Here is a 16,493-nt window from a genome sequence, read left to right as displayed (position 1 = left end):
CCAATACTCTCACCTGTTTGGGACCCAGATCCCATAGTTCATCCTATGATGTATTCTCTAGCCTTGTATGACTCTAGACATCCTCACCTGAAGATTAAAAGAGGTGTTGTGTGTGTGTGTCCCCATTGTTTTTTTTATAGTGGCTCCGGAGTTTCTTGTGCCATTAGTGGACATCACCTGTCTGCTGGGGGACACAGTGATGCTGCAGTGCAAAGTCTGTGGGCGACCCAAACCAACTATAACCTGGAAAGGACCAGACCAAAACATTCTGGACAATGACAACAGCACAGCCACTTACACAGTGTCATCCTGGTAAGGTCCTGCCTGTGGATCCCAACAGAGCTGGTCCTGATGGGCTTGTTACCCTCAAATATGGCACCAGTCTGGCTACAAGACTCATTAGGATGCAGTTAATTAAGCCTGGCATGGCATGGCATGGCATGACAGCATATCAGTGTGGCAAACATTGGCTAGAAAGGGTCAGACTTCGGGGCTGGGGTTGCTGTATTTGTTTCCCAAGCTGATGTTGGGTATATCCCCCAAGTTCTGCTGGCAGACGTGAGCTCACTCCAGTTGACTTCCTGAGCCAGCTGCAAGCCAGAAGCCAGAATGTTTACAACCTGTTAGTTTGGCTAGTATTGCCTCTGCTTCTCTGCTTGAGTTTGGTGCCTTAATCAAGGCAGGGCAGAGCAAGCTTTCACCAGCTTGCAATACCCCTATCACTGGGCATTTTCTGATCTTATTGGCAGTGGTGGGGTTGCATTTTTCCTGAGCCTTTCCTCAGCTGTTCCTAAAAAAGCCCACATCTGCTCCTGGGAAGGCTACATCTGGCTGTGTTTGGACAGAAAGATGCTTGTCATAATGTTCCTGGCTTGGCTAGCAGAGAGGAAAACTATCTTTACAACAAGCACTGGGAAGATTCAGAAGGATCTGGAGTTGAATTCAGGTCAGGTAACAGTCTGCTGCTGGATGCTCATCTGAAGCTTATATAAGCCAAACTGCAGTGGAAATCTCCAGGAGGCAATCTTTCATTTGAACTTTTCAGCACTTCTGGCTCAGGCTGAAATGAATCCAGGGAGTACAAAGTCACTGAAAGTGAAAAAAGAACAGTAAGAGAGAAGGGATTTTACATATTCAATAAAAAAGCCCCTTACATCTGATCAAGAGCTTCCTTCAGAGACCACTGGCTTGTGAAGCTGCCCCAGAGCATCCAAAATTGTCTTTAGCTATTGTTCAGTAGATCTCCTAGTGCCTTATCTTGAGCCTCTGTCTGGGCTTGGGATGGGGGGATATTTCCATACAGGGTTCTGGTTTCCATCACAGTCCTCTTCCTGCTGGCTCCCTGTGCACTATCAGCACTTGTATTGTCTTGTTACTCAAATAATCTTTCCAGTGAAGACACTGCCTGCCAAGCAGAGGCCCAGCAGATCAGTGGCTTTTACAGATCTTGCTGGCACAAGTGTGTGGATTTCAGGGAGAGGGGATATTTCTGTCCTGTTTTAAACCAGCACACTCAGACCAGCAAAAGCTGCAGAGTCCAGACAGTTATCCCAGCAACCACGTTTGTCTGCAGTACCCAAAAGATTAAGCATTCAGGAACTAGCCTACTTTTGCCATCAAGGAAACTTATTGTTAGCTAAGCTGGGTCTCCAGTACAGCTAAAACAGTTACACAAGCAAAATCCTTTAATTCAGGCCAGCTCCCTCAAATTTCATTTTGCAGACTGAAGTGTGCAAACAGCAGTGACTATGAACAGACCTGCTATAAATTCATGAGACTGCACAGAGCTGTTTATTTTCTCAGATTGGCACAAAGACTGAGTGTATCTCACGAACTCAGTGCTGTGCTCTTTATCCCTGGCTGCTATGAGATGTCCAGTCTTCCAACTGGGGCCCTGGCAACAGCATCAGATCAATGCCACATGCTCCAGGAGTGTGAAGTTCCCTAGAAATGTCACCCTGTGTTGTGTGACTGCTTCCTGCATCTGTGGGAAGCCCAGTTTGTCTGGTGTGTGTTGGACTTCACTGCAGAGGCACAGCAGCTCACCATCTCCCATGACTGGAAAGATCTTCACTGGTAAATCTTTCCAGATATATCAAGTCTAAGCATCTAGCTCTGGACAAGGACAGGCAATGTTCAGCTCCTGGACTGCTTGCTGCTTGAGTGATCCTTCACATCTCTTCCTAGACCACAACAGACATGAGAATTTACCTGGCAGGCAATTCGGACCAAAGGTTTGCTCAAAGGTTTCATTAACAGCTAAACCCTGACATATGAGGGGATTGTAGTTGGGCACCAAATTGCTGGAGGGATGTTCCTTCAAATGTGTTAGCAGGACTTGTGTGAACGTGTGTTTGCAATGAGGCAGGACAGGAACTATATAAAGAACATTAGCAAGTGAAGCAGTGTTTTATAATTTGGGCTTCCTGCATCTACAGTGACTCAGGAGAGCTCACCTTGAAGATCTGCAACCTGATGCCTCAGGACAGCGGCATCTACACCTGTGTGGCAACCAATGAACATGGAACGGCATCAACCTCTGCAACCATCAAAGTCCAAGGTAGCACATCTGACCTTAACACACAGGATGTTTCCTGTGTGTGGTCCCTTGGGGGCTGGGAATACACCGGAACAGCCCATGCAGAGGCAGCCAGATGTGGAGCTGTGCCCGGTGAATTGAGATGTTAAAAGTCGTACAACCATTCCTCAGCCACAACTCTCCCTGATGGCTGAAGGCTTTGTATACTCCTTGTGCTTGATTAATTCATCTGACCATAAATATCACATTTGGGAAATGAAAATGCACTGGCACTGGTTCAGCTCCTGCATCCTACTCCTAGTGCTGCTTCCCAGGAGCTCAGTAAGGCCAGCCAGGGGAAACTCAGCTCCCTCAGGCAGCCGAGTCCCTGGGGGAATGATGCCCCAGGTGACTGCAGGAAGCTCTGGGCTTCAGAATCTGCCTGGAGTGGGAGGAACTGGGATCCAGTGGTACCAACTGTCTGCCTCTCCTTCTCTTTAGGGGACAAAGGAGGTGAGAGTAAGATTTAGCCTGGGTGAAACTGTTCTTTGGGAATTCAACTTGGAGACATGTCTCCAAGCCTGAATTCTCAGCACTGTAATTACTGACCCATCAAATTGGAATGAATATAGAATAATGAGTTGATGCTCATTGCCTCCAGCTCTGAGAAGGGATTTGTTAGCACTAGAGACGAGGTGCCAGCTGTGTTGAAGGGGATGGTCCAGAGATGAATGTCTAACTGGAGAATTACAGATGCAGCAATGTCACGAGCATTTAGAATTTTGTTTGGCCTTGCAAACCACCCTAGAGATCCAATTTCCCCAATTTATCCAAGCAAGTCAGTGGCTGCACTAACTATTCCTCTGCTGAAAGGAGCTCTGAGCAAAGCACAGAAGGATTACTGGTCGTTTGTCAATCTGCTCTCAAGCACACAAAGCACCCTACACACAGAAGAATTCTGAGTGCCTTGCTTGTGTCATTTTTGGGCATTCAATGGTAACTGACTCCTCACCTGCTGTTTAGTTAAGCCCCTCTACAAGGTGCAGCTGTCCTGTAGTGACTTGATACACCTGAGCTTCATAATAAAGCACTAGTAGTTGCTGTTGTGAAGCTGGATTTGGTGTTGTTTCCTCTTCCCAAGGTGTGCCAGCTGCCCCAAACCGCCCCATTGCTCAGGAGAGAAGCTGCACCTCTGTGATCCTACGCTGGCTACCCCCAACCAGTACAGGCAATTGCACCATTTCAGGCTACACTGTGGAGTACAGAGAAGAAGGTAAGTGGTGTGAGCTGGCTATGGGAGTGAGAACATGGCAAGTTTCCTTTATGGCACAACAGGTCCCAAAAGCATTCTTGTCACCACTGTCATGCCACTAATTATAGCTTACAGATCCCAAAGTCTAAGGCAGAAAGAAGCCCTTCTATCATCCAGTCCAGCCTTTCATATATTACAGACCTTTCTGTTTCCTCTGGTCACTTATGACGGGTAAAGTGTGTTAAGCTAAAACGTATCCATCACTAAGGCATCTTTTTATCATTTGCATTTTACCACCATCCTTTCTGGTGGGTGCTTCCCAGAAATGCAAAATCAAATCAGCCTCATTATTTTTTTGATCTGGATAAATTTGCAGATCCCTGCTTAGTTTTCAAGCTCACCTCTGAAATCCATTTGGTTTTAAATCAAACCATCCTTTTTCCCTGAAGAATTAGCTATATATTAAATGCACTGTTTTCCCAATATGCACAGGCACGTGCTCTTGAAAAGGGCATTTGAAATTATTCACAACCCTTTTTGCATTCTTTCTGCAAAGGTATGAGGGTCACTGGGCAGTAAACCTTGCCTTAAATATATGGCCTCTGTTTTTTCCCCTTCCTTCTTCAAAAAACCCTACCCCATCTTACTAAGTGTGTAAATCTAATCACTCCATCATACTGATGCCTAGAACTAGGAAAAGTCCTAGTGAATATTTTCCCTTGACCCACACTGTGCCATCAGTGTGACTGGCATTTTTGTAAAAGAATAAAAGCTTCTTTATTAAGAACAACCACCAAAACAAACATCAAAAAATCCCCAGCAGTGTTTTCAGTATTCCTCCCACTTCAAAGGGAAAACTGACTCTTGTAAAACCAACCATGACCTTGTGACCTGGCAATCAGAACTTGTCCACTGGACACACAAAATAATTGGGTCATGGTAAATAATGTAAAGGTAAAAGGCCCTGAGCTTACTAAAATAAGATAAAACTTTATGTATTTTTGAAGAAATCTCCATCTCACAGAGCTGTGTGTTCCAGGGGTCCTTTTCTGTTCTCTGACCCAGTACAGATGAGTAAAACAGGTTAGGCAGTGGCTGGGTTTGATAGGAGCAGAAACACATGACAGAATCACACATTTCTTTGCTGCAATTCTGCTCATCTGCAAGCTGCCTGTGTTAAGCCTCAGAAAGATTGTTCTCCTCCTGCAGCTTTCACCGTAGCCACCACATCTTCATCAATCAGCACTGGGATTGCACTCACGCCCTGTCTCAGCTTCATCTCCCTTGCCCATAGTTTTGGGGTTTTTTGCAGTATTTCTGCTACTGTTTCTATCATAGCGGAGCTGTCATCAAATCAGCCCTCCACTTCTGTCTTATCACACTGCCCTGAGACATTGCTTGTAGCACACAGCCACAGCTATAGTGCTGGAGAGATCAGCTTGTCCCTGGGCTGAGCTTTTTCTGTCATTATCAGCCAACTGAGGGGCATTTCCTTCTTTTCTCAATTAGCCAGATGGGAAGGTGGTAGCAACACAAAATAGCTTCCTGTGACCCATTTCTGGTTTAACAGTCTGTTGTAACACTGCCTGTTAAAAACCCTGTAGGTTTTACCCTCCCAGAGTTCTACCTAAGTTGGGCAGAGAAAGCCTCAGCCCTGAGCTCACACAGCGAGTGTTTCCCTCAGCTGCCCTTCTGTCCCTCTGTCCAACAGGCTCACAGGTCTGGCAGCAATCAGTAGCCTCAACTTTGGACACGTACCTCGTCATTGAGGACCTGTCCCCAGGCTGCCAGTACCAGTTCCGAGTGAGTGCCAGCAATCCCTGGGGGATCAGCTTGCCCAGCGACCCGTCCGAGTTTGTGAGGCTCCCCGAGTACGGTGAGTGAGCACTGCAGGGACCGACCGATGCACACCGGGATCCACCTCTGCTCTGCATGGCTAGTTTTGAGGGGTCCTGATAAAAACAGGGATCCTGGGCCAACTAGGATACAAAAAATAGCCTGGGAGATGCTCAGAGCCAACTCCTGGCCACAGAAAGGATTTTTGTGTCTTCACCTCCATCCAGGCTCAGAGCCTGCCTCTGCCACAGAGGCTATTGCAGATTCCGAACATGTCCTGGCTGGTGTCTGTCCTGCCTTTCCAGCAATGCCAGCAGCACCTGCAGCTTCTGCTGGGCAGCCCATATGGGGGCTGCAATTCCACTTGCAAAACATCCCTCCTTGAGCAATGCAGTTGGAATGGGAATGCTGTGATGGAGGCAATTCCCAAGCACTCAGGGCTGCAGGAGTTTGGGGCACAGCTCACTCTCAAGTGCTGTGACCAGAGCCCACTTTTCCCCATGTTGTAGCAGCCCTGCTGTTCAACTACATGTGTGACTGGCTTGGACAGCCAGTGCTGGATGGAGCAAGAGCTGACACAGCATAGCTCTACCCTCTGTCTCTGTAGCCCTTTTCAGCCCAAAACTGCAAGGACATATTTGAGTCCCTCTTATCCTTTCCCTGGTGAGCTCTGGCATTTAGTGGTCCAACCCACTGGAGCTGTGCCTGGGCAGTAGGAAACTGGACTCCTAGTGATAATGTTTCCTGTCTTAATAATGTAGTCTTGCATTATTCTCAAATGTGCTCTTTATAGTCCACAGCAAACTGTATTTAACTTTATACCTTCTTGAATGTTCTTTGTTCTCTCAAAGATTCTGCTGCTGATGGTGCCACTGTTTCATGGAAGGAAAACTTTGACCTTGCCTATGCAGAGCTGCATGAGATTGGGAGGTAATATTAACCCTGCTTATCACTGCAATAAAACACTCAAACAGTGGCTTGAAGCTTTTTCCTTGGTGAGGAGTTTAGGTTACTTTGTAGTTAGGGCTGCTCCTTTCAAAGACCATTGCATATCCAATACTGATGAGAATACTGACTAAATTCTGTTTTCCAAGCTAAGTTCTGATTTGAGAAGTTGGTATCTTCTCTGTCATCTCTGATTTGAGATCCTGTTTTGAAGTCATGACAATTTACTGGTTCTGGATAAGCTTAACCACAAAGACTGAGTTTGCCAAAACACTTGGGCATGTGACTTACTTATCTTTGCTGATTGGGAGGGTGAGTTGAACAGAGTCTAAAGAGGAGCAGCACATATTGTCAGCCCTTGGTGCTCTCCACAGATAACAGATAAGGGACATGCAAATAATTCAGGTTAATGCAATTATTTCATCAGCTCAGATGTCACAGACAATTCTGGGGCTGAAAGGACAGAAGTCCCTCTGGTTCCATAGAAAACAGGGATGCTGTTACTGAGAGCTCAAGTTCAGCACATGGTTTCACTGGGTAGTTTTACTTTCAGGAATGGTACTATGGTCTGTATGAGTTTCCTAAATGCTCTCCTGATAGCTTTTTTCTTAATTTCTTACTGTGTGTCTGAAAAAAATGGTAGGCCAGTGATTATATTACAAGGCTTTTCTTTTAGTTGTTTGAGAAAGTTTGGTTTCTTTAATAAAGCAGCTGGAGAAGGGAGACCCACAGCTAAAATAAAAGGAGATAGAACCTGTAAAAGTGGCAGCAAATTGAACCCAGGGGAGGTTGTTAGAGAATATCAGTATGGCTGCAGAAAGCAAAGTGACACCGTTTGCTTTCAGTGTTTGCTAATCCCCAAAGAATCTCTACACTCAAGGTAAGAGATGGAGGGCCTTTGTTGGAAAAGGTTATGAACAACTTGTTAAACCTGATGCCTTGTGAAATATTAATGGGATGAATCAAAAAAACCTTCAAAAATCACTCTGTTATTGTGCTAAAAGCTAGGCATGATTTATTCATGAGGCCACCTCATTATTCTGTTTTCTTTATAATTTCAGGGGTCGATTCTCCATAGTAAAGAAATGTGTCCACAAAGCCACCCGGAAAGATGTTGCTGTAAAATTCATTAGTAAAAAAATGAAAAAGAAAGAGCAGGCAGCACATGAAGCAGCTTTGTTACAACACTTACAGCATCCTCAGTACATCACTATCCATGATACCTACGAGTCTCCAACTTCTTACATCTTAGTTTTGGAACTGTAAGTAAGCGGAGCTTGGGTTCAAGTGTCTGGGTAGGAATTACAGCCCTATTAAAGCCAAGCATAAAGATCACCCTGAGTTCAGCAGGGCAAAGATTTTATTGATTGAGATGTCAAATGACATAGCCATTTTCTGCAGAGTTTCCACTGCCTTTTCTTTACAGTAAGTAAGATTAAGAGGGGAAAACCACTTTCTAAAATATATTTGGCCAATTTGATTGTTTGTTTGTACAGATAAATAAGCTAGGTGGAAAACTTTTATTGGGTTAGTTTTCCCACAGAAAATATTACCAGCTGAAAATGTCAGTGATTTTTTTTTCTGCATTATGTAACTAGCTCTATAAATAAATAGATGAATCCAAATAATTAAGAAGTTCTGATTCCAAAGGAATTGTCTCTGTCTATTGAATCCTTAAGCAAATGAGTTTACTTTGAGACCGTTGCTAAATTTGTCAAGAACTGGCAATAACAATTGAGGATTAATCATTCTACCACTTCCATGGCCTACAGTATCTTGAGATATCATTAAATACTCATCAGAACTTGCATTTTGTTTTCCTCCCTTTTCTAGGTCACAAAGTTTCCACTGTCATTTTGTTTTCAGATACTAAGTGTTCCTAGAGATGCCATGTGATATTTCACGCTCAGGGTTTGGTTTGTTTGTAGGATGGATGATGGTCGTCTCTTAGATTATCTGATGAACCACGATGAACTTATGGAGGAAAAGGTGGCGTTCTATATAAGAGACACAATGGAAGCCTTGCAGTACCTCCACAACTGCAGAGTGGCTCACTTGGACATAAAGGTAGGAACAAATGAAAATGATGCTGTTATTCTGTGCCCTGGAGCAGAGAGTTCCCAGCTGTGCAGCCTGGGAGGAGGTGCAGCCTGTACCCCATGGAGATGATCACTAAATGGACAAGCTCCTGGCCAGAGAAAGGAGTTACTGACATGCAGTGCCAGGTCTTTGCCCTCACACAAGAAATTCACCTTTTCCCTTGATTCACTGGTTTGTTCCCAAGGGCTTTCTGGATTTAATGAAGGAGAACCAGGATGTCTGAGAGACAAGAGTGAGATCTCACTAGCACCTGTCTGAAGGGAAACCATGAGTAATTCTATGGAGTACGGTTTGGGCTCACACTGTACCAACTCAGCCACCAACCTTCCTGAGCAGAGCTGGCTTGTGCCAGGCTGGCAGGGGCAAAGGAAAAGGAAAGCCGTACCCTACGTTGTGCTGCAGAGCCTGAGAGGGGAACTGCAAGGGAAATATACCCAGGGAAGGATTCAGAGGAAGAACAAAGGACAAGTGGCACTGTGGAGATGAAATTGGGGTATTCTCTAACGTCACACCAGTACAGCTTGTACCTGCTTTTGTGAGCACACATGGCAGGAGGCACTGTGCTGTCCTGGATTTGGCATTATACTCTTGTCCTCCCCAGCAACCCAGTTATCTTGGATGACAGAATTAGCCATTCATGGTGTGATCAAGTGTTTCAAGTTTTGTGATCTGTAACATTGATTCTGGTTGCCAGGGATATCAGATAATCTATAACACTTTGCAGATTTAAATGACAATTAAAAATGGGGAATGAGGGATGAATTTAACTTTCCTATATAGTGGACAATCCAGCTTTAAGGAGATTTCTCATCTCTCCAAGCCCCAGGCATGCCAGATGAACTAATACTTTCTACCCCTACAAAAAATTCCATTTGTACAGGACCTTAGATGAGAATTAGACAAAATACTAAATCAACCTGGTTTCTTTCTATGCAATTGTTTGTATTTTTTGCCCTATTTATATAACTTGTCAAAAAGTAGGTGTTACTTGGAGGTAAGAAACTGCAATTAATTCTCTGTTTGATTATTATATACTTCCCAAAAACAAGGTGGGAAGCTAATTTTCTGTGACCTATTTGCAGTTTCCCTGAATGAGGGATGCTAAATAAAGAGCTTTCTGTTGCTAAGTGGGAAGCAGGAGATGCACTGGCAGTGACAGCAGACCTATCCATGGACTGTGTTGTCCCAGGATCCTGCTCAAGGATGTGTTGATTTTGTCAACAGAGACTGCACAAGAGAAGAGCAAGTGGAGAGACTGGAACAGCTATGTTAACTTTGCTTTACATATTTATATTTGTATGCCATGAGGCAGCAGTAAAATATGCATGAGGATAAAGGAGAGAAAAAAAGATATAGAAGGGTGCAAGAAGTAAATTCAGAAATCATCTAAGAGCCAACAAAGGAAGGATAATCCATGTTAAATCCCCAGAACAGAGTGTATAGGCAATGCTCAGTATCTCTCACTGAGAGAGAGAGACATTAAATACTGAGAGCTGCTAAAACAGAGAGAAACCAACAGGGATGAAATGTAATTCCATGCTGGCTTGGAAAGCATGACTGTGTCCTGGTGTGTATAGGGGCAGACTGGCAGCTCCATGTCAACTGTAATGGCACACACCAGTCCCTCCCAGGGTAAGGGGTGCAGAACTGGACATATACTTCATGAAGAACATTTCTGCTACAAGTTACACACACTTAGCCAGCTGTCATCTGAATAAATGGAATCTCAATAAACTGATCAGATATATATAAATCCTATTAAAATTTAAAAATCCGTCAGTGCTCTTAATCAGAAGAGATTAGTTTGGGAAAATGAACTGTAAGTATTCAGGACAAAGTGCAAAATCCCAGTGTGTTGCCCTAGTGCAAAAGAGGATCTTGTCATTGCAACTGCAGCATTGATCTGAATTTAGAGGAAACAGCAGCTGGATTGGTTCCTTATCATTCACTCTCCTGATCTCTCCCTTGCACATCTCATTAAATGCAAGTTTTTGATTGGCTGTTAAGCCTGCATGAATCCTACATATTTTATTTGCAAAAATATAGTTACGATTAAGTTTATATCATTATCTTTTCAACAGCCAGAAAATCTGCTCATTGATTTAAGAATCCCAGTGCCTCGTGTCAAGATCATTGATTTGGAAGATGCAGTCCAGATCACAGGTCATTACCATGTCCACCACCTCCTTGGAAACCCGGAGTTCGCAGCCCCTGAAGTTATCCAAGGCCTTCCCGTGTCCCTGAGCACAGATATCTGGAGCATCGGGGTCCTCACCTACGTCATGTTAAGTGGTGTCTCTCCATTCCTGGATGAAAGCAAAGAGGAGACTTGCATCAATGTGTGCAGAGTGGATTTCAGCTTCCCGCACGAGTACTTCTCCGATGTGAGTCACGCCGCCAGGGACTTCATCAACGTTATCCTCCAGGAAGACTTCAGGAGAAGGCCGACAGCAGCCACTTGTTTACAGCATCCGTGGCTGCAGCCGCACAATGGCAGCTATTCCAAGATCCCACTGGATACCTCCCGCTTGGCTTCCTTCATCGAGCGCCGCAGGCACCAGTACGACGTGCACCCGGTCCCCAGCGTCAAGAGCTTCCTGTTGAGCAGGATGAAGCCGGGCACGTAGTGCCTCCATCCACGGGATCCCACGCTGCCGGTCCCGAGCCAGGAGCGCCGCCGGGAGCGCGCGGATCCGTCTGTACATATCCCATGTTCGGTGTTTGCGTTCCACCACTGCAGGGGGCAGTCACTGCGGACCTGGCAATCGGACCAAGGCAAAGGTGGTGACAGCAGCGGGGACACGCTCCGTCTCTTGGGGCACCTGGTATTGGCACATCCACCAGCAAAAAGGGACTGCAGCAAGCAAACACCTACTGGGAATGAGAGCCAAAATTGCAGTTGCCTTAATCTTTGTGAGGCAGCCTTATAAGAAATCCTCTTGATCTTGCTGAGCTGAATTTAAAATGTACAAAAGAATAGGAATAGGATGGGGGGGAGGGGGGTTGGGAGTGAGACCAGGCTGACCTTAGCATGTACTGCAGAACTGGACTGGTCAGTTTTTGCTGAAATCATTGCAAGCCTGCTCCAGATTATCAGTCAGATTTCTCATGCCCCATATGCCCAGATCTGCCATGATTTCAGTGGGGACTTTGCCTGCATAGGACATGCAAGATCAGGCTCCAGTCACTGCTGGATCAGCTCTCATGGTGGCGTGGCTTAGGTACACTCATGTTGCATGGTAGTGCTCAGACCAAAATCCTCCATTAAGCCCCTCCTTGGGCTTTCTGCTGTGTTAAGTCAATGTGCAGCACCTTTTGGAGCTACGATTAAGGCAATGAATTCATTGGAGCATGCAGCTGGTTCTGATTAAGCACAATGGGACTACGGTGGGTTTTTTAAAAGCATTTTATACACATTGTACAGAAATCTTTTGCAAAACCTGTGCATTGAGAAAAGGCAAAGTCCAATTTTTGCAGTATCTGTAAACTAGATGATGATGGTGATGAAGACAATTTTTTCTATCACAGGTTTTCAGTATACATATATTGTATCATAGATATAAATATATATAAATATAAAGGATCCTGTTCCATTTCTAGCTTCGGAATTGCTTGGCCCAAAGTCCATCTAAACCTTTCTGAGTGCAGTAGGAGTGGTGAGTTCATTCTTGCGCTTACAGCTTGAAAATTGTTTTCAGTGTTTGAAGTATGTCATTTGTTTCATTTCCAAACTTGTAAATAACTTCAGCCACCATTAGTACCTCATAACCAAAGCATTCATGAGGATATTTTTATGTCCAAAGCCTAATTTATAATAAAAAAAATAAATATTCACAATTGAAACATTTCTCTCTTGCAAGCCAAGTTGCAACATCATCATATTGATGTTAGAGTGATGGAACCAGCCTTAGGTATAACCAACATAGGGAGTCTGCAGTGACAAATCAGCAGTTTGTAGGTTGGCCAGTTCTTCCTTTCCAGAAATGGGACTGGAAGGGGAAACCAGCTGGGGCTTCCCCATCCTACTGCCACACCACAAAGCTCTACAGCCTTGAGGGGTTATGATCAGAGATTTTTTTTCCCCTGGCACGTGGGGACTTTGTCTCGGTGCTGAGTACCATTTGTGTGCCTGTAATGGGAAATGGCAGTTGTTACCGAAGGTTTTCCTAAGGAAAAGGGCTTGATCTGACTGCCTGTGCTCATACAGACTTTCTTGTAAGGGAGAGAGTCACATCTCGTTTACCATCTGAGTAACTGCACTGTGAGCCTGCAGGAGCAAGTGCTGTCTCTGCCAGCAGGTGGTGGAGATGCCCTGCAAGGACTATTAAATTCTCAGGGCTCTGATAGCCCTTTTTTGATCCACCTTCAAGCTCCCTTTCACAGCAAGGAGGAGACCTGGCCCTTCTCTTTGTGCTTGCTCTATCACTACACCAGAGTGGTCAGTATTTTGTTAGTGGAGAAGAGGCATAGCAAAAACCCTCAGCACTCAGCACTGAGTGTGTGCAACAAAGAACAGCCCGTGAGATTGGGAAACCACAGGCAGAAGTGAGCCCTGGTGTCTCAGCAGAGTCAAAAGCAGTTCTGTGAGAGAACTAATGCAGGGAGGGTGTGGAAAGGTTTGAAAGAGACAAGTGTTCACAGAAGATTAAGCTTTTTGAATCATCTAGAACCTATCTCAGTTCCTCTCTAAAGCAGCAGCTGATTTTCTAAGCAATCCAGCAGCACCCCTTAGATAAAAACCAGACTCATCCTGAACAACAGTGCAAAATATGCAATTTCTTAGCAACTGAATACAGACAGCAGTCAAGGGGGAGTCTCTAATTACCACCAGCCTCAGGTACTTTCTCACTACAAGACTGTCTGTAATTCTTCCTATTTGTCAAAGCTGATTCTTTGTGCTGCAATTGTGCTGCCCTTAAAAATGTTCATGGAAGTGTGGTCTGTAAAACCCACAGCTTTTATTAGGCCAATGGGTACAGTTTAAGCCACAGGCTTTCTGCTTGGCCTTAATACAAACAAATTCTCATGTGTCACATGAAATTTGGAATTATTTAGCATTTTGTTTTCCTACATCCCACATTCATATGTCGAACTACAGCAGCAGACACTTTGGATGCACAGGGGGAAAAAGCTGGACTGTTTAGTATAATATTTAAGCTTCTCATTGCTATCAAATAACAGAAAAGAAAACTCAAAAGGCTGAAAGAGAGAGGATATATGATTAGGTATTGGTGCTCAGATTCAAAAAAGACTCCTTGTTGAGAGAGCTGGAGGGGCTGAAATCTGAAGATGTTGAATGTTCTGGGGTTCTTTTGTGGTTTTTTTTTTTTTTCCCATATTTGTGTTAGAACACCTCTTCCTGGACTCCATTCTTCTTACAGTCTATTCAGGAATACTTGAACCAGTCAGAACTTCCATATAACATTTGTGATTATCAACTGTTCTTGCTTTTGCCTGAATAATAACAAGTTGGCATGCGATGCTGCCATATGATAAATGCAGAGGAAGTGTCCTGACTTTGCTCTTTCAAAGTCTTTTTAAGCTGACTTGTGGTGCCTCTGCAGATACAATAGGTCCTGTAACTGTTGAAAACTGTAAGGCCATTGTAAAGAGATTTCAGAAGCTCAGTAAGCAGGCCTGGAGTGCACCCGCTGGGTGAGAAGCACCACAGCCAACCCCCTGTGTAGCATTCTCCAGTGAGTGGATTTTTTGGTGCATGAAATATTGTCTGTAACAAACACAGTTTCTCAGTGAGACTCCCCAGAGAATATCTGACCTGAGGGGAAGATTCCACCTGCAGCTGTGTACCACTCAGGATGTTCCCAAGACAGCTTGAGGGCATGGTGGTAGCTGCACCCTTTAGCTTCTCCAGCAGCTTCCAGCCATCCAGGATGACCAACAGGAATACTGACAACAGTGCACCACAAGCTCTGTGTGCAGTGGCACTGTGCACACAGCCACCACCCTCAGGCATCTCCACAGTGCTCTGACCCTGCTCTGACATCAAAGTGTGGCTCACAGTGTCCCCAGGTGCTGGGTGGCAGGGGGGCAAAGGTGCTGGTGACACAGAGCCCAGAGAACACAGTGACATGGGCTCTCCTTATTTAAGACGGCTTCATTTAATGAGTGTGCAATGAGAAATTAACTCGCCTCTCTCTCTGTTCTGCTTGCAGCAGCCAGGCCAGGGCAGGAATTCTGCTGGCCAGTGTAAACTGTCAGCCCCCATCAGGTGTTGGGACACTTGCTGCCCTGTGGGAGGCCCCAGCTACCCCCAAGCTGCCAAGTCCGCTGTGTCTGGTACTACAGGGATGATACACAGCTACTCCAGCGTTGTAGACTTTAGTATTTTAAAGCAATCCAGGCTTTGAAATTTATAAAATGTCTCTCTCTTCTCCATGATATCAACAACTTTCATTTAGTCTTACTGCCCTTTCTTTTTAAAAGACTATGGATTGGGTTTTTTAAGTAACATGTATCTTTTTACTTCTAAGTTAATGCTGTGACAAAGTCCGTGCCCTCAACTGACCCCTGAGGCTGTGGCTTCAGTGGAGTTCCTTAACATTTCTGACAATGCCATTAGGCCTTTGCTACAAATACTGTGTATAAAGGCTGAATGCAGAACCACACGTTATAACCTGACTACATATAACCCTATTTTAATGGCCTTGCAATGACACTTACTGTGTCAAGTAACCTAGGATAATACAAATTTCAGAGACAGATGTGCACATAAAGGTCTAACACAAAATTTACATGCACAGGGGCTCACCACCTTTTTTTATTCTTTTTCCTTCCACAGCAGAGGTGGATTCTCCTCTAACACAGGGCTTGGGTTTATTTTCAAGCTCATTCACTCGTGTCCCATCAGAAAATGGTGCTTTCCCAAGGAAACAAAATCAAATCCCATTTTACTAGGCTGACTGCACACTGCCATCAAGTGATGTACTCTTGTTCTGGGATCTGTATAGTGCTGAGTGTTTCCATAGCGTCAGGATGCTGAATGTTTGCTGTTTGTAGTCTTTATTATGGAGCTAGTGAAAAACCAACATCTTCTCTACTCAAGCCATATTTCACTTTCATGTCCAACTTCTGATGCTGGTGCTTTTACTTCTCTTTCTACCAAACTGTTCAACACTGCTCTGCCACTGAGGTCAATTTGCTGATAACTTTTGGAAAGCAAATGCAATAGCAAGTGAAAAAAAAAAAAAATAAAATCAATCTCAGACTTATTCACCGAGATAAGAGCAAACAGTTGGAACGTACTGATGCTTTTCAATCCTAGCAACAATCCACTGAAGGAGGAAAAAAGAAACAGTATTGCTAACAGCTCAGCATTTTCAAGGTGCAAAGTAATTCCACAGCCTTAATTATTTCAGTGTATTGCTGGTCTGCCTTAAATGTATCTTCAGTTTTATTGCGGATTTCATTTTGTATGCACACAATGTTGGTTTGTAAAGGCAGGTTTGTAAATATTTCCTTTGTAAGTCTAATCACTCATGTGTACTGTTGTGAGGTGACTACTTGCTGTCCCATGTTGTTGTTACTATACTGCGGTATGTATGATCATCTACAGATGTAGCTTCGACTTGTACATCTCCTGTCCTTGCATTCCCATAAATAGAGTATACTAAAGACTCCGTTTCTGGGCTTTTTTGATTAAATAAAATTATTCAGAGAAGACCGGGTCAGTCTTATTTCACACGTGTGGCATCTTTCTGAGCGAGCCCTTGGAGGCTCGGGGCTGGCTGGGGGCATTACTGAGCTCACGTTTTCCGGAGGGATTGTCACCCTGGCCGCACGCACCGAGCGCCCTTTTGGGAATCACCCGCGGAGCCGACCCGG

General features: G+C 44.6%; 1 protein-coding gene across 10 annotated transcripts in view; it reads left to right on the top strand.

The window, feature by feature from the left end:
* Window positions 1-16,260, top strand: part of KALRN (kalirin RhoGEF kinase) — a 474,021-nt gene extending 457,761 nt beyond the window's left edge. For 9 of the 10 annotated variants that reach the window (XM_088058776.1, XM_088058771.1, XM_088058767.1 and 6 more), the window contains 8 exons: window positions 141-312; window positions 2,439-2,560; window positions 3,660-3,791; window positions 5,482-5,646; window positions 6,458-6,536; window positions 7,613-7,813; window positions 8,480-8,618; window positions 10,733-16,260. In XM_088058776.1, the coding sequence (XP_087914902.1) occupies window positions 141-312; window positions 2,439-2,560; window positions 3,660-3,791; window positions 5,482-5,646; window positions 6,458-6,536; window positions 7,613-7,813; window positions 8,480-8,618; window positions 10,733-11,278 (1,556 nt within the window). In that variant the 3' untranslated portion in view covers window positions 11,279-16,260. The remainder of the gene's footprint in view (window positions 1-140; window positions 313-2,438; window positions 2,561-3,659; window positions 3,792-5,481; window positions 5,647-6,457; window positions 6,537-7,612; window positions 7,814-8,479; window positions 8,619-10,732) is intronic. The other variant, XM_088058773.1, reaches the window with a different exon arrangement.
* Window positions 16,261-16,493: the final 233 nt, after the last annotated feature.

This window comes from Pseudopodoces humilis, chromosome 8, assembly GCF_049639895.1.
Source record: "Pseudopodoces humilis isolate 2021_Gansu_Grassland_sample_001 chromosome 8, ASM4963989v1, whole genome shotgun sequence".
Classification (NCBI taxonomy): Eukaryota; Metazoa; Chordata; class Aves; order Passeriformes; family Paridae; genus Pseudopodoces; species Pseudopodoces humilis.
The sequence above is the reverse complement of the archived record's forward strand: the minus strand, read 5'-3'. Positions and strand labels throughout refer to the sequence as shown.